This window comes from Pleurodeles waltl, chromosome 11, assembly GCF_031143425.1.
Source record: "Pleurodeles waltl isolate 20211129_DDA chromosome 11, aPleWal1.hap1.20221129, whole genome shotgun sequence".
Taxonomy (NCBI): domain Eukaryota; kingdom Metazoa; phylum Chordata; class Amphibia; order Caudata; family Salamandridae; genus Pleurodeles; species Pleurodeles waltl.
Genome location: NC_090450.1, coordinates 967,451,153 through 967,478,433, shown reverse-complemented (window position 1 = coordinate 967,478,433; position 27,281 = coordinate 967,451,153). Strand labels below are relative to the sequence as shown.

At 43.2% G+C, this 27,281-nt stretch overlaps 1 protein-coding gene across 1 annotated transcript in view; it reads left to right on the top strand.

Moving 5' to 3' along the window:
• Positions 1 to 8,058: 8,058 nt before the first annotated feature.
• ESS2 (ess-2 splicing factor homolog) overlaps positions 8,059 to 27,281 on the top strand; it is a 35,438-nt gene continuing 16,215 nt past the window's right edge. The window contains exons 1-6 of the mRNA XM_069215198.1: positions 8,059 to 8,415; positions 17,724 to 17,892; positions 19,899 to 19,994; positions 23,161 to 23,330; positions 25,530 to 25,647; positions 26,123 to 26,256. Coding sequence (XP_069071299.1) covers positions 8,269 to 8,415; positions 17,724 to 17,892; positions 19,899 to 19,994; positions 23,161 to 23,330; positions 25,530 to 25,647; positions 26,123 to 26,256 — 834 coding nt within the window. The 5' untranslated portion in view covers positions 8,059 to 8,268. The remainder of the gene's footprint in view (positions 8,416 to 17,723; positions 17,893 to 19,898; positions 19,995 to 23,160; positions 23,331 to 25,529; positions 25,648 to 26,122; positions 26,257 to 27,281) is intronic.

The following is a 27,281-nucleotide window of genomic DNA, read 5'->3' as shown; positions in this document are numbered from 1 at the left end:
TTATACAGTATCCTGCATGAAGTATACTCAATTAGACTCAAGTTCCAAAAGAATCCTTCAGAATTTAACACAGTTGTAAAAGTAAAGCTTCCAGACCAACAAAGGACATGTTACTCCTGAAGAAGCATCCATAACTCCACACAGTACTCCAGAAGCGGCCTACAGAATCAGACTGTACAGTTGTGAGTGCTTCTATACTAGACACAATACTACAGTACGGTTTCTAGAACCTGTGACGGTGCTCCAGGTGAGCCTTCAAGAGCTGGAAAGATGCTGCAGGTAAGGGCTCCAGAAGTAAATGCAATACAACAGGTAAGGCTTTCAGAATCAGGTACAAAATTCAGATGAGACTCCTGAACTGGACATAAAACTGTAGGGCATGCCTCCTGAACTGGACAAGACACTCCTGATGAGGCCTTCATAAATGAACATAAGCCTTGTATGAGGTGTCCAGTACCATGCAGCACTCCTGCTGAGGCCTCATGGACAGAGAAACACTACTCAAGATGAAGCATCCAGAACCAGACATAAAACTCATGGTGAGGCCTGGTGATGGGGTGCTAGATACTTGCTGGTGAGAGACATCACCCAGGATGTCAAGGCCACTTGCTCTGAACATGGAGCACAAGTCCTCTGCATGCCTGCCAAGACCAGACCACCCTGTGAGGAGGAGAGCACCTAGGGTCTGTCTGGCTACCAAGACGAGTGAACCCTGTAAGGAGAAGCAAAGTGCATAGAGTCAGCAATTCTGTGCCAAGACCAGCACACCCCGGAAGGACATTGATTGGTAATGTAAAGACAGCAGACAGCTCGGGCTACATCATTGGGATGGAAGATCTCTCTAGGCTAGTGTCAAAAGCTTCATAGGCTTTCTTGGAGTTTGCCAGGCCAGCATCAAAAACCTCAAAGACTTTCCCAGGCCAGCATCCAAAGCTTAGTAGCCTGGAGTTTGGAAATCACTGTTTCACCCATAAAATATCATCTTCTGGCTGGAAACCCTAAATTTGCACACTTGCCCTTGCATATTGGCATGTTCCCATCAGAAACTTAACAAACACCAGATCAGCAATCACAACTCAGGAACAGGTTCACAACCATCTACACACAGGCAATAGGCCACCAAGACTTGAGACACATCCGCCAGCATATAGCCAAATACATCAAAGCAAACCAACTGTTGTTTCACACAACAACTTTTCGATTTACGCAGAACTGGTCAGTGGCATTAGGGTAAGGAGAGGGGGTCTGAAAACTGAAAATGATAAGCAGCTTTTTGCCACACTACTCATAAAACCTAATCTCAACCTGAGCAGCAAATACAAAGTTTGTAATTTACCATAAAAGGCACATGTATGTAAAATGAGTTCTCAAAAAAAAACCTAGAAGCTAGGGAGGAGCTCATTTGGTCACCAGAACTTGATCCCCGAGGGGAACTTCCCAGGAATTCTGGGTCAATAGATGTTCTAGTCAAGCACCAAGAAGATTGGATAAGTGACCTAGACCAACTACCACAGCTCAGCTAGTACCAGCTCGTTAAGCCTGTGAAGAAAGAAAGTGGCAAATCTCTTTCACAGCTAATGGACAAAGAAGCCCTCTCGAAACGAAGCCACGCCTGGCTCGTCTTGTCATCATATGATAGCCTTGTCCCACAGTCTTTCCTGGGAGCAGCAGTCAACCCACAGTTTAAAGCAGCCTTCATTAAATACCGAATGGGCTGTCTTCCATTGTACGACCATCTCCCCAGGTGGACACAAAGCAACACAACGGGCACCTGTTGGCTCTGCATGTTGGCCACGGAAACACTGATCCATCCAATATGCCTCTGTAAAAGTACTATGACGGACAGCAAAAGGCTCCTTCAACAGCATGGCTTCAAAGGGGACTGCGCAGGTGCAGGCTGGCGATTTTGGCTGGATTCAAAAGGAAAGATGTGCAGCTTAGCTGAAGGCTGGTGGCATTTTTGGACAAATTAAGGAGCCAGCTCCTGGAGAGCTTAGGGCATGCGCGCATAATTAGTCAGCAAGCAAACCTGTAACATTCCACAATTAAGCTTGCATATTTTATTTTAAAATCTTCCTTTTTATTTTATGACCTTATTACTTATGTTTATTGGCTATGTAATGGTTTAAATTAACCAAACACTCTTAAACAAAATAAACTGAAACTGAAACTGCTAAGTGACCTAGACTAGGCTCCCAGTTTTCTCAAAACATTGCTAACATAGGAATTCCAGCTTGTGAGTTAGGGCTATTTTGTATTCTCTACAAATGACTTGAAATGTTGTACAAGCGTCCTTTCCTACTTTTCCCTTATTGGACATATACCTGAGACATTTACATAGTAAAGAGTAACAAACTCAACTGATTATGATGACAGAGCTAAACGCCAAGCCACGCACAAAGAGGAGTAAGACATCATAATTATGAGTCATACCATGATCGCCGTCTGCCCTGAGGTTTACCCGGGGAAAACAATAATGAAAATCTTCATAAACTTGGAAGCAAGTACAATAAGCACCTAGTTTTGCAGGTAAATTCCCAATTTCTGAGTGTCAACTCAGAATGAGAGGTATTTGCCTCACCAGATACGTACCGCTATCCATGGTGTTGGTAATAAGTGCATACTGTAAGTATCTCATTATACTCAGACCCACACATTGTGTGATACTTCATAGATTAAAAACCTCTTCCATCACAACATCTAGCTGTCCATCACAGGTAAAGGCCAGGTGAAAGTAAATTGGCTAGAAACGATGCAAAGTCATGTGTCCTGACCCTTATCTCAATACCCCACAAGAAACTTCCCTTGATCTGATATTAGGAGTTATCTTAGGAGAGCCTTCCACTCTAGTGAACAGAGTAAAACTCTAGCACAAGCCATCTTAAGCATGTGACAAAACATCATTTCAATTCAAGATTACATGTTTAGTAATGTTTTTCATAGAAAAATATTCATTGAATAAGGCAGATTTTGTCACAGTTTGCATTGAAATGGACAATTTGATGAAAACTACTTGAGTGAAACTTTTTTCACTGAAAAACAGTATCTATTTTCAAAGAAACATTTTCCCTTATTTTACCATTAGCTTTGATTATTTTTCTAAAATATGTTTAGAAATACTTTCAAATTGAATACCAAACTTCTTCCTAACCTTTGAACCTTGCTCAATTCTGAACCATTACTCCTATCCTTACTCCAGACTTAATAGCAAACGCTAATGCTGACCATAACCTAACCCTTTCGCTGAAGCTAACCTTGAAGATTACCTTTACCCGAATATTAATCTAACCCTAATTCAAACCCTATCCTTGGCTTTTACTCTAACCTTTTCCTTAATAGTTACACTAACTCCAATACTTTTATTATATCCTAATTTCTATGAAATGCAGCTCTCTGGTTTGTATTTCTCCAAGTTCGTTATTGAAACCTGTTTTTTACAATTTTTCTGTAATTTCTAAAGCTCATTCACAGGAAAGGGAAAAACTCTGTTACCCCCAGCTGTGTCAACTGGGATGGTTCTCTTGATGTAACATACATAGATTATATCCTGACTCCAATGACTTCCCTTGTCAACCACTGCATAACTCTTGTGGTTGGGAAATCTATGCCAAATTAGTATAGCACATGTTAGGAGGGCATGTTCCTGCAGCTGCTGCTTCTGATCTCTGGGCCTAGGCTTTGGAACTACCTGACTCTCAAGTTGAGAGAGAATGAAAATCATCTGGTCTGCACAGGGCTTTAAAACATTCCTTGTCTGTTAGTTCTTTCTCTGTTTGGTTCTCAGTCGCATTTCTTGCAAGGCTCTCATCAAAGGATTCTGTGCAAAAAAAACCTTAGGAATTTATACACTTAAAAAAAAAAAAAAAAAAAAAGTCTTCTGGGCTACTTTGATCTTTTTTTTAAATAATTCTTACTGTTTTAAGAAACAAGAAGGGTGCACAATACCGTAAATAATACTTGTTGCAGTTATCGCAGATACATACATGTCAGATGATTTACAGTCACGTTGTTGTTGATCGACCAATTAGCGTTATACATCACACTTATAGTACATATGACGTAACTTCCCATTGTAATAGTGGTTGCTGCAGCACTAGCTCCTACAATCTTATCTATATATGTGCAGTATCCTTAACAACCTGTAGAACAACATTCACAACCTCAAGCTATGGAGTGTGTGTGTCAGGGGTTGCGAGTGAACAATACTTTTTGTATAATGCTGTGGCGTGGCGGTGGCGAAAGGGGGGTTGCTTCGTGTTGTGTTGGGTCTCCTGTGTGATGCGCCCACCCGGCTCACCGCCGTGGCCGAATGTCTTCCGACCTCCTCTAAAGGTCTCTTCCAGTCTGGTAGCCTGGTCGGGGCGGTTACCGCGTGTGCGCCACTTGCTGTTCCGCGAGTATCCCTGTCCGCAGGTCAGATAGCCACAGTGTGATAGGTGGGGCTGTGCTTGATTTCCAGCACATAGCTAGTCGGCGTCTTGCCAGGATCAACGCCGGATCTATAAATTTGTTCATAGGTTTGCGTTGTGCTGTGCGGATCGTGATCCCTGTATTGTAATGTGCCCCATTGTGGGCCACTTTGATAACCCTCACCAGACAACTAACGATGGTACTCTTTCTCTTTTAATCCCTCTCTAGTTCCTCGCCAACTATCCCTCCCTGCCTCCCACATTCATCTCCACCTTGCTGTCTTTCCCCTTCATATCTCTATCCAACTTCTTCTCCATCGCCCCTATCTCTTCTCTCTCTTGCTTCATCTGTTTTCTACCTTTTTCTGCTTCGTCCCCTCATCTTAAATCATCCAACTCTGTAAGAGCTTCCCATCTCCACCCACTCTCTGCTCCAACGTCAGATGGACGTCATTTAGGGGTCACAGCTGCGACCCCTGGCTTGCCCCTTGCGAGCCCTGGTACTGGCTGTGCAACCCCTGGCCTCAGAGGTGGTAAATTAAGTGCCAAGAACATAGTGGCAGGTCTCTATGAACGTCAGTGGGGCTTGACTTTGTTTTCTCTCAGTTGTTTATTGCACTAATAATAAATAATAAAGTATTATTCACTATTATTATAATAAAAATTTGAATTTGCACTCCCATGGCAGCTGAGGTAAGTAACAATGTTTTTAAATGTATGTTTTGTGCATGCTTGTGGGTGAGAGAGTGTTTATGTGAGACAGTGTGTGTATAAGTGTGAATTTGGATGTATGCATAAGTATGTGTGTGTGAGTGAAAGTGGAGGTCAAAGGGCGTGTGATGTCACTTCCGCTACCCCTGGCATTTTGACACCCATCGTCTGGCTCTGTTAGGTTCAGGAAAACCCATAGAACCAAATGCCTACACTCAGTGTATGTAAATGTTCATACCAGCCCTTTGCATACTGTGTAATAGCAGCCTTCCTGGATGTCCCAAGCCATGATGTTGGCTAAGCGATCAATGGCACTTCTAGGTCAATTTACACTCACACCAACCCATAGCAACAATACACATTAAACATGCACCATCAACTATGCAACATTGCTCCAAAACATAAAGTTAGATACGTAGGGCATCAAAGTTACAAAATGGGCTAAGATGTTACAGGGTCCAGCTTGCCACTTACAATATAAATGATCTAACACTAAATAATAAACGAATTGCCCTCAACCTTGCCGGCTATAAAACAATGGCTTCTTCCGAAAACAATGCAAACATGATCAACCACATTTTTCACAGTTGACTATTAATTCAGTCAATGAAAACTTCAGAACTGTAAAAGACACCTAGATTCTAAATGCAACTTAAGACCATATAAATGAGGGGATCCACCCTAAAAATTTACTTAACATATAATTTTCTTGGAGGGTGGAACTGTGCAGTTCTGCGGCATTTTCTGCATGAGTATACATTTGCATTTGACACATACGCAAACGTCTGCTACATGATTAGTAGATTTTAACAAAAAAAAGTTTGTATCTAGCTCAAGCAGATTAATTTGCTAAAAACTTGGAGGCATGTGTTGCATTGTAGTTTATGGGGCTTTGTAAAGGTTCAGTTGCTTATTGCTGTATTTGATTGTCACACTTGTACAAATGAAGTCAAACCTTTGCCAATACATTGTTAACATGTGTAACAAGCATTGGCAAAGCAAATCGGTCTTGCCTATGACAGCCATTGGCAATGTTTTGTAGCCATGCTGTACAGAAGCGCGGATATTTAGCAGTGAGGCTAAAACTAATGTCAAGCGCACTATGATGCAGCTAGGGCTTATGCACTTTTTTTTAAAAGTGCATGAGATCTGATTGCATCATAGTTCTTTCTTATATTATTATTTTTAGCCATGCTGCACAGCAGCCACGCTGCTATACAGCATGGTTATAAATCATTGCCAAAGTTGGAAATGCCCATGCTGTTCAGCAGGAACAAAAGGCAATGGCAGAGCCAATAGTCTCAAAGCTGAGACCTATTGGCTTTGTCAATGTTTATTAGATCTCGGCACAACACCCTGGAGATTCTAAGCAAATCAGTTAATCTGCTCAGACATGAAAAAGACAAAAAAATGTAATTTGGCAATAAATCCTATCACTTGAAGCAATTGTGCCCATGTCCATGTCTTAGTGAACATGTATTTGGGAGCAGATAGCATCTTTTGTCACAACAAAGACCCACTTCAAAGGAGAAAAGGGCTTGTTTGAAGTGCGTGTTGGATAGTAAAACAAAGCTTCAACAGTGGTGTAATATTAGCCCCCGCAGTCCCCGTGGTGCGGGGCCCCCCTCCTGCTCTGTGCACACGCTGTGGGCCCCTGGCCTAAGAGCTCCTGGCTGGTTCTGGAGCTTGGGGGGACCCCTCCATGTATTTTGCAGGGGAGCAGGGTTCAAGGTTTGTTACGTCGCTGAGCTTCAAATGGCAAGAGGTTCAACAAGGCGACAAGGAAGAATAACAAATTAAAGTAATACCTCGAACACGGCGCGATCAGTGGAAGGACAGCAATCAAACTGAAGCAATCAGTAATTGGTGCATGCTCCAGCCGAAAGAAGACAAAGTAAAGCCAACAACTGTTGGCCAATTAGAAGGCAGCAACTAAGAGTGACAATGAATCCAATGAATTTACTGCAAGCCCCTTGTTGTATACATTATCTCTCGCAAGCAAAAGCGCATGCAATGTATGTGCTGCCGAGACCTAAAAATGTCAAAGTAATGAATTAATAATATCACAATATGTCGTATTATCTGCATAATGATTTAATCACTTACAGGTAATCGTCACATCTGAATACCCTTTTTCTCCTACCAGTGTTTACTATGAGAGGTCTCCAACCTCTACTCCAGCACCATGCACCACAATACCTAGCTGGAGCCAATCAAAACATGTACATCAAAGAACCCCCCTTAGGCTGATTGGTGAGGATTGACCAAGGGTACATCGCCCATTGAAGGAACTCCAAATAGAGTGGTTCAACGACCAGAGATGTTGGTGTTGTTTCAGCTACTGACAAGTTCACAGCTACCATCTTACTCTATGTCAGAACCCATATATTTTAATAATTTATAGAACAAACCGCAAACAAAATTGACTTTTGGATTTAAATAATTGTTCTCCTTATAGCTGTAACTAATGTCAACAGTACTTGCGTTATAAACTTCGGAAGTTTTAAAACATTGAGATAGCACAGAAGCACTTTTAAACCCTGTCCTTACGAACACACAGGCATCCGCAGCAGGCAGGCAACCCACTGAGCTACTGCAGCCACAGCTTCATTTCCATTACAGACTACTGGATCAGCGGAGTTTTATTTGTTGGTTAAGGGATTTATAGTTTAATTGTAGCACCGTTTTATGATTTCTTTAGTCTAATGTTAACGTTGCTTATGTAAGTTTTTATTTTATTATTTAGATGTAATTCAATTAATTTAATGGTAAAATGTTATTTTACAATTTCACTTTTCGTAACATCCTAATTATTTGACCTATCTCCCACCACTGACAGCGCTGAGAAAATTACGGTGATACTACAAATCCCAAGAGGCATAGCAACCGAATCCGGCACCGCCCCGCCTTTAATGACAGCGCAAAGGATCAAGGGATTTGTAGTTTGTTGTGTTATTTGGGGCGCTCGAGGAGGAATGATGCCCGGTGTATCTCCCTTTCCACGCCGCAGTTCGGTCTCCCTCCCCAGACGCGTACTCTCCGGGGTGTAGAAGAGTCTCACCCGCCCTCCTCCCGGTCTGCACCGCTGACTTGTACCTCTATTCCACGCTCCCGGCCTAGCATCGCCCTCGATCCCCGGCCTCCCGTGATGGAGCTCGCCGGCTCGGGCGGGGCCTCCGGATCTCGGTCCCTGGTGGCCGTAAAGGCAACCGACTCGACGGTGGCCGTGAGGGGGCAGGAGCAGAAAACGACTCGGGACAATAAGAAGGTGCTGGACGAGGAGAGTTACATCGAGGTGAGTGCGGAGAGGGCGCCAGCCTGTGGCAGTACAGGGAGGGCCCAGGGCACTGGCAGGGTATGGGGTGTCCCGGGGACATGCACCGTGAGACCCTGGCCGTGGCGGGGAGAGCATCCCCTTCCCAAAGGAGAGGCTGCTGTTAGTGGTTAGACAGCAGAGCCACAAGGAAACAAGCATCATCAGAGACAGGCACTGTAGGGTCATCATAGGAGTAACACCTCCTGCCCCCAAGAGACGCCATCATCAACTGAGCACCCCCGAGATCTGACTGACGCAGCTGAGCACCCCAGTCACAGTGGTAGTCCTAGGACATGCATTTTGAGCCCATCACTTTCAAGCTAAGGGACAACCCATAGAGGCAACTTCCAAGTGAGCACCAGCAGCCATAGGGGTAATACATGGGACCCTCCACTCACCCAACCCTCTCCTTCCTTCCCCCAAGGGAGACACAGGGGCATGCACTGTGACACCATCACCTTTGTAAACAGAGCTCTCCCCTTCCCCTCTAAGGGAAAATTCACAGGGGCAGCTGCCAGTTGTGTACCTAGAGCCGAAGGCTTAATCTGTGTGACATGCACTGAGATCTTCTCCTTGTATGCAGAGCATCCCCTCTAATCCTTCCAAGTGAGACGTCACAGGCAGCTGAGTACCCCTAACACAGTGAGACCTTCATTCTTGTAGGCAGAACAATCACTGTAACCCTTTCCGTTCCAAGGGTGACATCACAGGAGCAGCTAGCACTCAGTCACTGGAGTGATTACTGGACTTTCTCGCTGAAACCTTCTTCATTATAGGCACAACTGTTCCCCATCCACTGTACTGTAAGAAGCGAGAGTACAACAAGCTGACCATCTTCACATATAGAGCAGAACACCCCGTTTGACAGGGGTAACCCTTTATTCGTACTACAAAAACCTATTTATGTTTTTGAAGTTTCCTATAGAGCAGACCACATCAGTTGATGCCAGAGCGCTTTATATTGGAGTGAGGCTAGATTATACATAGGTAGAGATAGAAGCAAATTGTAGTTGACAATATGAGGTTCAGACATACAGCTAATCCTTGCCAAAGAACAGATTTAGCAGCAAGGAAGCAAACATACTTTTATTGGGCAATTAGTGTGGGAGCAGGAGTCCTTTCATTCTTCTGTTGATAGCTCTGTATGAAGGAGATTCTCCATTTCGGGAAGAATGTTATTCTGCATCTTGGGTGTTGCCCGCCTAGAGTATACTGGTTGTAGATGATGTGTTTTTTTTTTTTTTTTCTTTCTGAATTTCCTTTGTTTCTGAATTTCCTTTGTTTCACAATATTTTGTTTTCAACTACAACATGTAGTTTATGTGCTAAGTAATTTGGGGTGTTACAGTGTACAGGCTTTATATTATACATACCGTCCTAAGTATGCTTTGTCAATGGGGAGCATTTCAGGGACCTTAGGACTGGTAGAATGTGCTTATTGATTAACTGCACTGCATTGTGAACAGATCTTAGAGGCACTGGTCTCGATGTAAAAAATCTGGGGTGTAGTGAATACGTGGTCTATCGTTTCAAGATCAGTTCAGGGTGCACAATTGCCATTAGGTATTTTTTGCAGTGTTGACTAGCCCTATCAACAAGAGTCTTTGAGTATAAAGCAGAAGGGCTTGGCTTTACTTAGTTAACCGTGAACTAGGTTATAAAGGTTTTGGTTTAGTTTCCATTCATGTACAGGTGTCATTTTTGTTGTTTTACCAAATGCGAGCTTTATTACAAGGGAAAGCACCCTTAAAGCAGACCATCATCATCACATACTGAGTAAAACGCCTCCAGAGACAAGAGTACCATGGGGCATATACAGTGAGACCATCATCATCCTCAGAGGACTGACCAACAACAGACCATCAGTGCATATTATGTTGAGCATCGGAGGGAACATACACGGTTATCAGGGAGAGCGCTTCTAGGGGTAATTGTGGGAAGTGCAGTGTAAGATTGTAAACATAATCATAGGTAATTCAGGGACACTGGGAAGCCATCATTACAATACAATCATTTTCATAAGGAGGTAATGCACCGCACATGCGGGGGTAATCTGAGAGCGTACGCTATGAAAACACCACCATCAACAATGGGAGAGCATCCGCAAGAGTAGGGTTGTGGAATTTCATAAAATATATACTTGTCCAGGGGACAGGTTGCTTCTTAAATCTACTTGTCCTGTAAAAAAATCTATTTGTCCCTCTGGTGCCATGTAGTCCGGTGACAAATTATGGCAGCAAGCTCATTCTGTAAGAGCTCTGATAATAGCCTCTCTGATCATGCCAGGGCAAGTACTATAGTAGGACTTGAATACTTGCAATGTCAATCCCTACTATAGCAATTTCTTTATTTTGCTACTTTTCCACAGATCTACATACTGGGGCTGGAGGAAGCAATAAGCAATAGTTCCAGGGCTGAAATGCCTTTGAGTCTGCAAACTTACTAACATGCATGTTTTAAGGATGTTCACTAGCTGTTCTTTAATCTTTCCCCATACTGAGAAAGGTTGGAAATTTACGCCTGACAATGGCAGAAGTAGAAGTTCTTTCAGGATTGGGAAAAAAAGTGGTTGGAGTCAACGTGAACTCGTAAATGCACAATACATTTTCGTATGAGCAAATCTACACATGCATAAGTGCTTGTGCTAAAATACAGTTCACAGATATTTTCTGAGTACGATTTCCTTGTCTACTCATGTAAGTTCTTGTGAATTCATGAAATGCACTTATTCAAAGACATTTAGCATGGGTGCCCTTTTGTGACTTTCTTTAAGAATTGGGTCCCTAATTAAGTCTGGCGTTGACCAAGACATTTTGTTTTTATTAATATTCTATTTCCCTCTCTATTTCTTGGCTGGCTTTACTGTGAGTGATCGCATTCTGAGGTTCCGCAAGGAGAATGTTGGCACACAAAGTAGTTTTTTTTCAGTGCCAGGTACTACTGTGGCAATCAGTGGAGTAACAAAACTGGAGGGGGGCCCTCTGCAAAGAACATGGAGGCCCCCCGCCCCTTCAGACCCACATAGGGCAGATGATGTGCTGAGTGGGTCCCCCTGCACCGCGGGGACTGCAGGAACTTTGTTACGCCACTAGTGGCAATGTGTGCTTTTTGAGACCAAAACGTTTTTTTGTTTTTTTTGCTTTTTGCCAGTGTTCGTTACAATGGTGAGGGCCTGGCAGCTCCCACAACAATAAAGTGTTACAAAAGCCAAGTCAAAACAAGACATGCATTGACAAAACCAGAAGAATCACAACAAATGTTGGGTCAGTTGGCTTTGCCAGTGCTTGTTTATTTTCATGCTTCCTATTATGTTGTTGAAAATATTACACGGATTTCCCATTAGGAACATTTTTTGGAAATACTAGCATGCAGCAACACATCTTACTAAATTACACTAAAAAGAAATAGCACCTAAAAGTTCATAGTAGCAATAGATTTTCCTTTACTACCTGCATTTTTTTGTCTGAACATTTTATTTTGAAAGCAAAGAATCATCACTCTTGCTTACAAGCTTCTACAAACAATTGCATGTAATCAGAGAGCATTCTGGGAGAATATTGTCAAACTTTTCAAATGTGTGTACACTTTTTTTTTTTTTTTTTTACTGGAACCACTGTCAGTAGTGCAGTGTACCCTTAAAACATTTTATACAGCACTCACCCTAATAATAAAGGCTTTTCAATAATGAACCATAAATACAAGTTCCAACACCATTAGCTTATAGACGCACATATTACCTCAACTGCAGACAGTTCCTTTCTCTGTAAACTGGCAGCCAAAGGGTTTGTGTTGCAGTGGGTTGGGCCTACTTGTTTCAAACAATATGTCCCGGGCGATAGGAATTCCACATCCCTGAAGAGAGACTGTTATTGTCACACATAGGGCACCACCAGGGACAGGTGGTAACTTCACATGAATTTGAAACCATCCTAATGGCCGGGTGATGCACGACTTAGGTCAAGCAGCATGAGCTCAGTCAAGGAGCATCCCCTGGGACACCAGTAACCCTAGAGACATGCTCTGTGAACCCATCATCACAATGATAGCACTGGAAAAAAGGGAGACAGCAAAAAGAGAGACAGCCACAGGTAGGGCACCCCCATGGAATGGGATAACCTCTAGGAATGGACATTGAAACCATGAAGATGGTCAGAGCTGCCCCATGGATTGCGATAACTTCATGGACTGGTATAACTCCAGGGACATGTATTGTGAGGTCATTATCATAGGGAGCACAGAGTAACCCCAAAGAAGACTCTCCAGGAACCGTAATGTCTCAGAGCTGGCCTCTAGAGGCTCATTAATAAACTCAGTGTGTATGCCGTGTCAAAGAAACTCAAAATCAACCTAACTAAAATTAAAATCATCATCTTTGGAAAGAGTATCAAAAAACCCGGCACATGGTCGATTGAACCGGAATACATCAAAGAGTCTCAAAATAGGAGAACATTGGTGTCTGGTTTGATTCCAGAGGCACCTATGTGCAGCAAAAGGAATCCATCAAAACCAAAGCATACGCTGTATTATAAGTGTTGATAATCTCATCCAAAATTCTTTGTGGTTACAGGTTGTACGCAGTCCTCCAAGCTATGGAGACAAAATGCGTCCCAACAATAACATACAAGAATGAAATAATCCTGGAAGCAGATGCCAAGCTGTGGGGTGCTTTGGTGCAAAAGTTTACAAATCCACCTCCCGTTTACCACAAATGGCCTCCTTGGGACAGGTTCACTTTAAATGGGGCCTATTAAAACAATCTGTTGCCAGACAGGGCACGTTTCTCAAGCTCTGTCATAAATGGAGAGCATCAAAAGTGATCTTGCTAGAAAAAAGTCATATGGTAAGAAATAATTGGCCAAAGTAACAAATCAGTCATCTGCCTTTAACTGTAAGAAACCCTTCAGAACCTGTATGTGCAGGAGGTATGGAATCTATACATTAACCACACAGAATTCAATAAGGCGGTAAACATGAGCGTCCAGAAGTTGAGCATACTGCAGAAAAAAAATGGAACTACGCTGCACTCCCATGCCTGGATGGTATTGAACACCTGCCATGATCCAGGGAAATTATCATACCTGGGGATGAATTATTCAAAATATATTAAAAGTAAGTTCACTGCATCCCAGCTGAGGGCACTGCCAACACTGGATTTTGTCCCAAAATGGGGAAAAAAACAAGGCCCCAACAACAAATATAGATTCTAAAAAAGAAATACAGACAATATTGCACATTGTGTGTCTATGCCCTGCAGTTCTTGAGGACAACAGACCTTTGCTATGCAAATTGTTTTTTAACAACATGAAGGTGCGGACATGTAGGCAGGCTATTGTAAAGGCTTTAAACCCGACTAAAACAGTTTAGAATATACAGTTTGTTAAATGTATTTTACTATTGGTTAACATGCTATGCGTCAAGAAAGCCAGCAACAGGGGCTATGCATCGTCCACGGAGGAAGATCTATTGGAGACATTCAAATGTTTGTCCTAAAGCGAGGAGTGGAACCGTCCCGGTGCGCCATATAAAGATGGGAGGAGTCAGAAGTAACTCTTTGTTGTCTTTAATCAACTTCGATGAAAGTTTAAAGGACTGACTTATTGTATCAGTGCACACATTAAATGGTTTTAATTAATCACTCATTATTATAAAAAAGTAATAATTTAGGGCCTGATTATGACCTTGGTGAAATATTCTGCCCGCCATACTACAAGTTCCATTATATCGTGTGGAACTTGTAATATGGCGGACGGAATATCAGTCACATTTGTGACAAAGTAACCCCTCCGCCAGAGTCGAAATCAGACCCTTAATTGTGAACATTGAATACAACTAATGTAACAAAGAATTAGCACACTCCACATGGAGGGTGTAAACCAACGTCACACACTGTCTTGATGGAGGGTAGCCACTGGGCACCGAAGCTACCCAGGGTAACAGACCTAAAGACTATCTTCAGGAAGGGCAACTACGAGGTTCTTGTGTAAACTACAGTGAGAAACTAACTAATGTCCTAAGGGAGGGAGGGCAGCTAAGATGTACTGGGGTAAACCACAGAGACAGGGAGGGCATCCATGAGGTCCTGGGGCAAACTACAGTGACAAAATAACTAATGTCCTAAGGGAGGGAGGGCAGCTAAGAGGTACTGGGGTAAACCACAGAGACAAGGAGGGCAGCCTTGAGGTCCTGGGGCAAACTGCAGTAACAAACTAAACTAATGTCTTCAGGGAGGGCAGCTAAGATGTACTGGGGTAAACCACAGAGACAGGGAGGGCAGCCATGAGGTCCTGGGGCAAACTACAGTGACAAACTAACTAATGTCCTAAGGGAGGGAGGGCAGCTAAGAAGTACTAGAGTAAACCACAGAGCCAGGGAGGGCACCCATGCGGCCCTGGGGCAAACTACAGTAACAAACTAACTAATGTCCTAAGAGAGGGAGGGCAGCTAAGAAGTACTAGAGTAAACCACAGAGCCAGGGAGGGCACCCATGCGGCCTTGGGGCAAACTACAGTAACAAACTAACTAATGTCCTAAGGGAGGGAGGGCAGCTAAGAAGTAATAGAGTAAAACACAGAGCCAGGGAGGGCACCCATGCGGCCCTGGGGCAAACTACAGTAACAAACTAACTAATGTCCTAACGGAGGGAGGGCAGCTAAAATGTACCGGGGTAAACCACAGAGACAGGGAGGGCATCCATGAGGTCCTAGGGCAAACTACAGTAACAAACTAACTAATGTCCTAAGGGAGGGAGGGCAGCTAAGATGTACCGGGGTAAACCACAGAGACAGGGAGGGCATCCATGAGGTCCTGGGGCAAACTACAGTGACAAAATAACTAATGTCCTAAGGGAGGGAGGGCAGCTAAGATGTACTGAAGTAAACCACAGAGACAAGGAGGGCAGCCATGATGCCCTGGGCCAAACTACAGTGACAAACTAACTAATGTCCTAAGGGAGGGAGGGCAGCTAAGAAGTACTGGGGTAAACCACAGAGACAGGGAGGGCAGCCATGAGGTCCTGGGGCAAACTGCAGTAACAAACTAAACTAATGTCTTCAGGGAGTGCAGCTAAGATGTACTGGGGTAAACCACAGAGACAGGGAGGGCAGCCATGAGGTCCTGGGGCAAACTACAGTGATTAACTAATGTCCTAAGGGAGGGAGGGCAGCTAAGAAGTACTAGGGTAATCCACAGAGCCAGGGAGGGCACCCATGCGGCCCTGGGGCAAACTACAGTAACAAATTAACTAATGTCCTAAGGAAGGGAGGGCAGCTAAAATGTACCGGGGTAAACCACAGAGACGGGGAGGGCATCCATGAGGTCCTGGGGCAAACTACAGTAACAAACAAACTAATGTCCTAAGGGAGGGAGGGCAGCTAAGATGTACTGGGGTAAACCACAGAGACAGGGAGGGCAGCCATGAGGTACTGGGGCAAACTACAGTCCCAAACTAACTAATGCACTAAGGGAGGGAGGGCAGCTAAGATGTATTGGGGTAAACCACAGAGCCAGGGAGGGCAGCCATGATGCCCTGGGCCAAACTACAGTGACAAACTAACTAATGCCCTAGGGGAGGGAGGGCTGCTAAGATGTACGAGGGTAAGCCACAGAGCCAGGGAGGGCAGCCATGCGGCCCTGGGGCAAACTACAGTGACAAACTAACTAATGCCCTAAGGGAGGGAGGGCAGCTAAGATGTACTGGGGTAAACCACAGAGACAAGGAGGACAGCCATGAGGCCCTGGGGCAAACTACAGTGACAAACTAACTAATGTCCTAAGGGAGGGAGGGCAGCTAATAAGTACTGGGGTAAACCACAGAGACAAGGAGGGCAGCCATGAGGTCCTGGGGCAAACTACAGTAACAAACTAAACTAATGTCTTCAGGGAGGGCAGATAAGATGTACTCGGTTAAACCACAGAGACAGGGAGGGCAGCCATGAAGTCCTGGGGCTAACTACAGTGACAAACGAATTAATGTCCTAAGGGAGGGAGGGCAGCTAAGAAGTACTGGGGTAAACCACAGAGACAAGGAGGGCAGCCATGAGGTCCTGGGGCAAACTACAGTAACAAACTAAACTAATGTCTTCAGGGAGGGCAGCTAAGATGTACTGGTGTAAACCACGGAGCCAGGGAGGGCAGCCATGATGCCTTGGGCCAACCTACAGTGACAAACTAACTAATGTCCTAAGGGAAGGAGGGCAGCTAAGATGCACTGGGGTAAACCACAGAGACAAGGAGGGCAGCCATGAGGTCCTGGATCAAACTACAGTAACAAACAAAAAGACTGTCTTCAGGGAAGGCAGCCACGAGGTTGTACTGGGGCAAAGGACGGAGATAAACAAAATATTGTCTTGAAGGAGAGCAGCTGTTAGGAGCAGGGGCAAACCATGGTGCATAGAAAGAGCGAGCGACCGAGGAAAGTCCCCATGAAGGCACTGGAGTTGTAATCATTATTTTAGCATGAATAGTTATTGTGAGCAATTAAGTGGGTTGTATTGCTTTGGCTTTCGTTTAGTGCTGGGTACAGGGGTGTCATTAGTTACTTTGGAACCAGGAGTCCTGAGTTGTAACTGGGGTTTCCAAGCTTATTGTATGTATTTTTTTTAACATGTCCTTTTGTATTTATCCATCATTATATTTTTGCACTTATGACTTTGTATACTCGTTTATGCTATTTTGTAAGAGAAAGTGAAGTTGCAGGTAGTATGTTTTCACATTCAGCCCATCAATGTACACCAATAGTTAGATGCTTATCGGGGGTTAGTAACTCTATATACAGCACACTCATCTGAACACATTATAAGTGTAGTACAGACACCTACATGTCCTCTACTATTTGGGGAACACCCACTCTTTTTTTTTTTAATTGTCATACTTTCAAAAAGAGCACTTACATTCTGGAGGTCGCCATTTTGTTTTAGAAATTAACAGAAATAGAGAAACGCTTTAGGATGTATATAAAAACAAAAAAAACTGGAAGCCTTGTATAAAAGAGAAGTTTTCCCGCCTTACTCATGTCTATGATTTGCATCCTGTATTACAAATTACCTTATATAACCAGAAGATTGAGATTGCTTAGAATTATTAAATGTTATAGAAAAGCTGGGCACTGCATGGAGCCATTGTTAAGTGACATCCTTCAGCAATGGCTGTATAGACTCCAAGTGATGTCATCAGGCTGCTGGGTATCTGACTGTGACACTGCTTCATCGTAGGCTGAACGCTGTGTAGTGCCCTAAGAATATCATGATAGTGACTATTACAATGTGTGTGTTTTTGTTTTACTATGAACAGAGCGTGCAGAAGATTATCCAGCGAGATTTCTTCCCAGATGTGGAGAAATTGCGAGCCCAGAATGAATATCTGGATGCTGAAGAGTGTGGTGACTTGGAAAAAATGCGACAAATTGCCATCAAGTTTGGCTCATCGCTGGGGAAGATTTCCAGAGATAGCCCAGCCCCATGTAAGAACAACTTATGTCACCTAGACTTCACTCCCATGACCTTCCTTCCATCATGCTTCTGCTACCTCTGCAAAAAAAAAAGATATTGATTTTTTTTTTTTTTTTCTTTTTTCTTTTTTCAGAATTAATTTGTAGAATCATTCGTATGAGCAGTGTGTTCCAACCTGCAGTTTTACTGGATGGATCACTGCATTGCCTGCATTGCCTGCATTTGAGCTCGAATCATTAGCAGTTGAGAGAATTAATATGGAGCTCCTATAATTCCCACATACTAGTAAAGGGCATGCGTGGGTGCTTATACAAAGACACAGGGAGACTAATGACTGCCAAAATTACTTAGGGTAAAGCCATAGAGTAGAGATTTACATCTGTAAATGCCACCCCGAAATTGGGGGCGTCTTCCACACAATTTAGTACATTGTTGATAAGAAGAAATATATTTTGCCTTTCAGTTATCAGTGGAACAGTGAATGCATGTTTTCTCCTCCTCTGTAGATAACAGGGCAAGTACTTTATTAACATTTTCAGTGAGCATCAAAGATTGGGCAAATATTTTGCTGCTCAGCCTTTCGTACTACATTTTGTGCATTACTTATTCCCTTTGTTTTTTTTTGGTGAACTGATTAGGTAATTGTGTGTCTGTTTGTCTATAGTGCCCCATACTTTTGCTGACGTTACAGTTGCTTGGCTTCTTGAGGAAAAGTGGGTTCAAGTCAAGCCAATGTATTAAGAAAAGGAACAGATAATGCATTTAATCCCAACTATGGTGACTTTGAGATCTAATTAGTAATTGTTGCACTCTTGTTGATATGTGTACATTACCAGGCAAGCTGTTGGCATACCAGTGTATGGCCAAATACTCTGTACACCAACCTGCTATTCTTGTTTGGCTAATTGGTGCTCTTTCAGTGGGTGCTAACACATCATTTGTAGGCAACATTGTAACCGCTAATACCACATTCTTTGGAAGCCACCTTGTAACGACTAATAAGACCATTTCTGGAAGCCATCTTTTAATGTCTTCTAACTCCATAATCAGAAAACATAATTCGCCTTTTGCCTGAGGCTGCCCAAAAAACTGTGATTCAGGCACTTGTTATCTCCCGGTTAGATTATTGTAACATCCTTTACTTGGGAGTCTCGCAGTGTCGGCTGATGAGCTTCAGCGTGTGCAGACTCTTTCCAAGTGGGCCTCTATGAGCCCAGCTCTGAGCAAATTTCACTGGTTCCTGATTAAGAAACGTCTTTGAGGCTCTTTGCTTCTGCTACTGAGCCATTAGGGAGACAGGGGCCAGTTACGTGCACCCTCTTATCAGGCCTTACTCTCCTGCAAGGTGTCTCAGGTCCTCTGGGACGCTGTTGGCTCAAATACCCAGAGTTAAGAAGGTCCGCACTGGGGGCAGTTCATTTATTTTTTAGGCACCAAAGTTATGGAACCCTCTTCCTCTCTGTCTTAGACAATTGGAGAAAGAGGCTGTGTTCCGCAAACATCTAAAGACGTGGGTTTTTGGATAGACTGTTAGTTCTGCTTAGCCTTTTGCAAACCATCCTTGAGAGTTTCTGACTATGCATCGCAGGGACACTTCTTCAAAGTAACTATTGCGCTTTAGACATTCTATTATTATTATTATTATTATTATTATTATTATTATTATTATTAGCAGAGCACCCAAGCCCACATGCGTCTGAACAGCAGCTCATACACAGAGAATCTCCAAACCCTTCCATTTAAAGCAAGATTTTGAGATACTGCTGGCCTTTCAGAATGCAACAGCAGATCTTGTCCATTGGGTATTTGGGATCCTTAGAGATAAGTTATAGAGTTTGATTGACAACGCTCCCTTCAACTTGTAGACTGATATGTGTTCTATAGATAATTCACTAACATCTTTGTTGCTGTGATACCTATAATCTACCAGAGGAGATCTGATTCAAAAACATGCAAAAAATCTTTAGTCCTAGTTTTTGAAAAACTTGCTCATAAAAAGTTTTTTGTCCCAATGCAGATGTCACCCCAGCGACTTTTGAAACGCCGGAGACTGAACTTGGCTCCCCGTCCCTGATGAATAAACTCAGAAGTGGGAACAAAGTTGTGACAGATGGTAAGGAAACAACAGATGGACATGCTGCAAGATAATGTATGGATGATGAAACAATTTGTTAAGGGTACTGTACAAGAAGATATATGTTGGATGAGCACATTGCGAGGAAGTGGAGGTTTTTCAAGGAAAGGAGAAGGAGAAGAGAAAGACATTGGCGGTAAAGCACAAATTGATTAAAGAGAGGCTGGTTTTGGACTATGTAAGGAGAGAGCACAGAGTGATAAAGGGAGATAGGTTATGGGCTATGTCCAGTGAGAGCATGGATGGATGAAGGGGGCTTTTCTTAAGAGAAATACTTTACAGTGTAGATGGCTGGTTGCAGGCATTTCAGGTAAGGAAGAGATATCTCACAGTGAATTTTAAGGTAAGATCAGCTGCAGAGTTATGCAAAATGGCAAAGAGGGGGGCTACTAGAATCCGTGGGGAGAATTGACAATATTTATTGAAATAGCAGATAATGTATCTCTCCATAGCTCTCAAGTTTCCTGATTCCATGTGTGTAGAGGTCTTGCAGTTCAGTTAATTTCTTTGCGTTCTGGTACCTGCTGTCTTGGAATAAAGAGGACAATACTGGATGACCTTCTCATGCATTGTATTGAGAAACGTGAGAGTTTTTCAAACCTGTGAGTAGTGAGGACATGCAGACCCAGATCTTATATTTTACAGATAAAGTTACCCTAAATGTCCAATTTTAAAAAAAATTGGAGGCTGTCTGGCTGTTGTCAGAGCTTAGCAGGTTTATTCTTAGCTGTGTGCCCACTAATGGTTAAACGTTGTCCTTTCTGTGACCTGTGTGGGCATTCAAAGGAGAGTTCTAGAGGAAGAATTGAGGGCCAGGAATGGCTCGTACGTGTTGATCTACACCCTGTAGCAGACTAGATTTAAATAGCTCTTCTCTTTGACAGGCTGCAACCCTGCAGGCTCTTTACAACTCACTTGCAGCACCTGTGACTGCCTGAATTATGCACCATGATCTAGCCCTTATTGGCATCTCTGCTTGGTGGATAGCTTGATTGGGATCAAAGAATGTCACATTTATGGCATGCTCCTCTGACAGAGCGGTACCCCCACCCACCCCCAACTCAAGTGCCTAACCATGACTTTAAACCACAACTTGATTTCAACATCATACTCCTGTTGGTGTCCAGTAGTCCGATTAATTTCTTGATATGCTTTGTTTGTTATTTCCTCAGAGCTTCAGCTACGACTAGGATTGCAACCCTGAGCAATTCTAAAAGGTCAAAGGCAACTTTAATACAACTTACACTTCGTTCCCATTTAGTTGAATAAACTAATATCCGGGCAGGAAAAGTTTAACGTGAGCTGCATATAGGTGTGAGCAACCTTTGTGAAGTTTTTTTTTTTCCAGATCTTTGCAACTGTCTTTAAGTTTTGGAAAAGCTGTGCTGCAAAACAACTAAAAGAGTTTTAGTAGGAAAATATTCATATAAAATAAATTATTGTTGAAATGTTCATTAATGAAACATCACTGGTACCAGGGGCATTGCCCATGTCTCCGTGGACCTGACAAAGTGGCACAACAGAAAGTAAACAGGACTCCGTATGTTTGTTTCCACAATCCACACTTTCCACTTATCCGACAGCAGCAAACAGGCGGATCATGATAATTGACATTACAGCTTAATATATCATTCTGCTACCTCAAGCATTTGTACATCCACGTGTTCTATTGTAAATTCTTAGCTTACTGTGCTATACAACTTCCCTTCTATACTGTGGACTACCTTACTAGCCTAGAGCAAGTAAAGAAAGTTTCTGGGTTCAAAAAGCCTGCAGTGTGTTGATGTCCTTGGTGCTCAGAGGAAAGTTGATGCTAAACCAAACACATTGAGCTATGGTGTTTCCCAGATTTCCAGGTGTCATCCTGTGTGTAACATATAATTTCATGGATTTAATTATTGAGAAGTGTTAGGTACATGCCGACTGATACACAAGCTTACATTACAGCGTAAGTCCAACAAGAGAAATACCACACTCCTAACAATCTTTCAAGGATGGAGGATTGGATGTATTCTTTATACCAGAAGCTCACTCTGTTCTAGGCAGACTTGATCTTTTTTTTTAATCAAAAGCCTATCTCATTAATTGCCAGTTGATACAACCCCATATGAATTTTTGGAAAGTCAGTTTATTTGAAACACAATTTATGAACGTAGTGCGCACAATGTGTGATGGAGCCTATCATAGTAAAAGCTAAAGCAGGGTAATGACTATCCATCGGTTACCTTTTATCTACTGTCCCTTGATAACCACAGTTAGGCTGTAAGCATGAACACAGTCCTTGGACAATAGCTTCCTTTCCTGTCTGAAAAATATAGTTGTTCACTTGAAAGAACTGCAAAAAAAGCAAAATTGTGTTCCCGGGATTGCTAAGCAGCTACGTTGACTTCCAGATGGAATTGCATGTCCCACTTACATGATTAGAATACTGGGCAGCCCTAGTGTTTAATGAAAACTCGAGAATCAACCAGCATCCTCTTTTTATAACACATTGATCTGATGATCATGACCTGGTAGAGATCCCCTGATTCAGCTTTCTAGAACAGGGCAAAGAGTACTGTATTACATAGTCCTTTTAAAGACTATATTTTGTGCTGGTTCTACTCATTGTTTGGCCTCATTGCACTTTCAGCGGTTCCCTGACTTTCCACATGACTTTAAGTTACCATTCGAGACTAGAGTATGACTGTGGGTGTGATGAAGTTTTGCAAGCATTGTGTTGTGTTCCTTTTGTAATTTCGGTGGCAGTAACCTTTCTGTTACCCTTTTGGTGCACGGATGTGTTATTTAAGAGTTAAGGGCAGAAGGGTGTGCCAACTACTTCCACCTTTTCTGTGCTTGAAGGATAAATGTAAGTCTGACTCTACAGTATATCAGGGTCATGTTGGGTGTATGTTAGGAGTTCTGTGCATTGGCAACTGCTGTAGGGCTGTGTGGCATCACGGTGAAACGTGTTCTTTTGAACACAGTGATTGACAAATGCATGGCCTATCTGTACTGTTTTGGATGTATGCAAGTATGCTCTTTGGAAGTCTGTGGGTATCTGGATTTTCTGATTTCAGCTGGACCTTCTAATACTTATTGTACAACAATGTAAAAACAGTGGGTCTGCAGCATAGACAGTTTTTTTTCACATTCCATCTAGGAGATGCAGAGAAGGATGAGAATAAGGCTTCCCTCCCAGGCCTGGATGACTTCTTAGCCAAACACACCAGTGAGGACAACGCATCCTTCGAGCAAATCATGGATGTGGCTGAAGAACGTGAGAAAATGAGGAACAGCTGGCTGCACGAGGCAGAAGAGGAGTCCTTACAGGTGGGGCATCGTTGAGTAGATCGCAGCTGTCGGTGGCGTTTGGCTGAATGGGTCGGATGGGAAGCACTCATTGTTGGGGGCGTTGTGGAGTATATGGGGACTGCCACAGGGGTTGGCTGCATGAATCAGATGGGAAGGTGTGATATGCCCTGGGGAGTTGCTAGCGTCGACTTTACTGCACAAGGCAGATATGGAACCATTAATGATGAGGGCTCACTAAGTGAGGCCGTAAAGCAATGGTGGAGTAGTGATGGGAAGCTACTGAGTGTAAAGGAGGCTGTCCTGGAAGACACTGGTCAATGAGGAAGGGAGGAAGATTGACAAGTGGGAGTGCTCCTGTGTAAATGGTGGCTGTCCTGGGGTGCATGGGGTCATGAGGCAGAGGAGGAAAAATACCAAGATTTGTTTGTAACATACTTGTAATAGTGTCTTTACTCTCCTTTCTTTAATTGAAATACCTAGTTCAGTGAATGCACAGTATGTTGCCTGTATTTAACTGATACGTTTATAATTTCATAGTGTGAAATCAAATTCTTTCACTTTCTGTTCTTCTCTTAACCTGACAGCAGTAAATAAGTGGTTGTTGAGGGGCTACTAGTCAGACGGGAGGGCCGGTCAATCCCCTGATGTTACAGGGCGTCAGAGATAGTGTGATATCATTCTGCTACTGCAGGCTGTTGTGCATCAACCTCCATGTCTGACATAGCTAATTCTAGACATCTTTGCATACTGCTACTGAATTGGTGGCGGGTTAAACCTTACAAATGCACCTGTCTTGGACTACCATAAATATTAAAACTCTGTGAACTATATTGTCGCCCAATATCTATGGCTATACCTGTGCACAAATCACGGCACCTGCCACCACAGGGGCAATCCTGAAAGGATTACATGCAAAAAGATATCAGCCATATCCGTCCCGGTCGGCAAAGAAAGTACTTTTTACTTTCTTTGCCGACCGGGACGGACATGGCTGATCCCTTATGTTATGGATAATAATAGGTTGGACATTTAATTCCAATAATATGGAAAGACAATCAATTTAAAGACCATGCAAATATAAGCCCTGAAGAAGTCTTTTTGTGTAGGACGAAACGCGTTGGCTGATTGCTCGTTTGTTCAAGAAAAAGCAATCATAAAAAATGAAGATTTTTAAAAGACAACGGGCCAGATGTAGCAAAGGATTTGCGCCTCGCAAACGGCGAAAATCGCCGTTTGCGAGGCGCAAATGCCTCTTTGCTATGCAGAAATGCATATTGCGAGTCGGGACCGACTCGCAATATGCATTTCAGAATCGCAAATAGGAAGGGGTGTTCCCTTCCTATTTGCGATTCTGAGTGGTATGCAATACCATTTGCGACAGCATATGCGGTCGCAAATGGTGTCGCAGTTACCATCCACTTCAAGTGGATGGTAACCCACTCGCAAATTGGAAGGGGTCCCCATGGGACCCCTTCCACTTTGTGAATGGACCCAAAAATATTTTTTCAGGGTAGGTAGTGGTCCAAGGGACCACTACCTGCCCTGAAAAAAAAACGAAACTAAAGGTTTCGTTTTTTTTAAGTGCAGCTCGTTTTCCTTTAAGGAAAACGGGCTACACTTAAAAAAAAAAAACTGCTTTATTGAAAGCAGTCACGAACAAGGAGGTCTGCTGACGACAGCAGGCCTCCATGTTTGCGAGTGCCTATACTCGCTATGGGGCCGCAATTTGCGACCCACCTCATGAATATTGATGAGGTGGGTCATTGCGACCCCATAGCGAGTTGCAGTCGGTGTCTGAGACACCGTACTGCATACCAATTTGCGAGTTGCAAATTGCGAGTCGCATGGACTCGCACTTTGCAACTCGCAAATTTTTTATTTGCTACATCTGGCCCAACGTTGTGTTACTGGACTTTACTGACTTTGTGCAGTGGTGCACTATCCATATCTTTTTTTATCTTTGCATACTGTTCTAGATAACTTCCCTTCGATGCTGTATACCTCCCCCGCTTTCTTCTTGAGTGAAGAAAGTTTCAGGGTTCAAAGAGTGTCAAGATGCTGCTCTCAGAGGTCACTATAAATAGAGACGATTGACTGATGTGTTAAGCGTATTCTTCCCTAAAACATTGTTTTCTTGTAGATTTACTTGAAAGGAGTCCAGGCACAAGAGGCTTTGGTTTGAATGTGTTATTCTGACTTTTCTTTGGTTCATTGCAGAAGCACCAGGAAAACATGGCTCTGCCTTCAGCCGAGCGGCAAGCCATTCAGAGCACTCAGGCAGGCGTGGATACATGGAGGTACCAGGCAAAGAACTGCCTGATGTATTACCCCGCAGGTAAGTCTTATGCTTCCTGACAGCTCAAGCATCCATAACCTATCAGAAAAGGTTAAAGACCATCAGTGACAGGTTGGTGTCATCTGCCTGAAGCATGTGCAGGACACCTTCTCTAAACCCAGGTTCCTACTGCGAACGATCACTGTTATCCATACACATTAATTCATTGACCCCTCTATTGAAGGGGGCACTAACTCCCTGTTAGCACCACCTACATTAAGCAACCATTTGAAACCTGTGTAGTAATGATGAGTTGTCAAGGACTTGAAAACTCTGTTAAGTTAGTTGTTGTGGTCTTGCTTGAGGGTTGTGAGCCTTGCACATTTTGGCACAAGTCGCGTAGGGCTGCAAGTGTTGACTTGGAACAGACCGACTGGCAGTGCCTGATGGATAGATGCATTCTGATCACATGGCTCTCACTTGTTTGCCACCCTTTATACTGTTCCTCAGCATGTTTTTCTCATGTGACTTTTAGGTGTGCCTGATCTTGATGATGTGTTCAAGAAGCCCCGAGACGTGATCCACCGGAACACCCGTTTCCTGAAAGACCCCTTCAGTCAAGCCTTGAGCAAAAGCCAGTTACAGCAAGCAGCTGCCCTCAACGCACAGGTAGAGCACAAGCCTTGCCCAGTTTACGTTTACTCCTGTTACTCTCTGCCACCTCTCCTGTGCATCTCTTGACTTTTGGGCTTCGATTCTGGTGCTCCTATTCCTCCCTTCCTTCCTTCTGCTCCATTTCATCTTTCCTTCCATTTTGCCCTTTCCTGCTTCTTTCCTTACACCCTATTTTCCATCCCCAATTTATTCCTTCTTTTGTTATCAATTCCTTCAACTTCCTCAGTCCTTCCATGATTTTCTTCCTCTGCTCCTTCCCCGCCGTTCTTCCGCAAACCTTCTCACTTCCTCCCTCAGTCTCTACTTTGCTTCCTTGACCCCCCTGCTTCCCTTCCTTTCTTGCTCTCATTTATCATTAACCTCTTTCTACTTTTGCACTCCTTTTTTTCTTCCTATATAATTACTTCTTTCATTTGTTCATTCCTTCAATCATTAAACCCTACGTTAGTCAGTCTTTCATCCTTTTCTCCCAATCATGGTCAAAGGCATGCAGAAGATTATGCCTTGGGGAAGAAACATATCAGTGATTTGTTGGAGTTGGTGGCTGGGAGTTGTTTTTGTACACTGTTTCTGTCCCAGACTGACATGGCACATAGATTACAGAAGTCCTGGCTAGTATACACAGAGGCAGTGGATATAATGCAGGTCTGTGGACTGAGGATTTTCCAGAGAATTATTGGCCCCACTTGACACAAAATCCACTGTCTGCTGCGTAATGGCCAGATTTCAGCATTAGAAAATGTGTTTCTAGCCTTGAAGCGTTAAAAGTTACTAAAAACAAGATTCCACTTGTGGTGGACCACAGCAGCATACTCTTTAGTATTAGTTATTGATTCTTATATTTAGGCCTTACATCTGTATTAATGAAGTGAAACCTTTGTAATGTTATTAGTGTGCGTTCAAATGACGAAATAGCAAGATAAAACTATTGGAGAATGTGCCAGATTATGTTACATAATTTGCCTTTTCCTGATGCATAACTAAGCTCACAATGCCACATACTTTGTTTTTCAATTGTT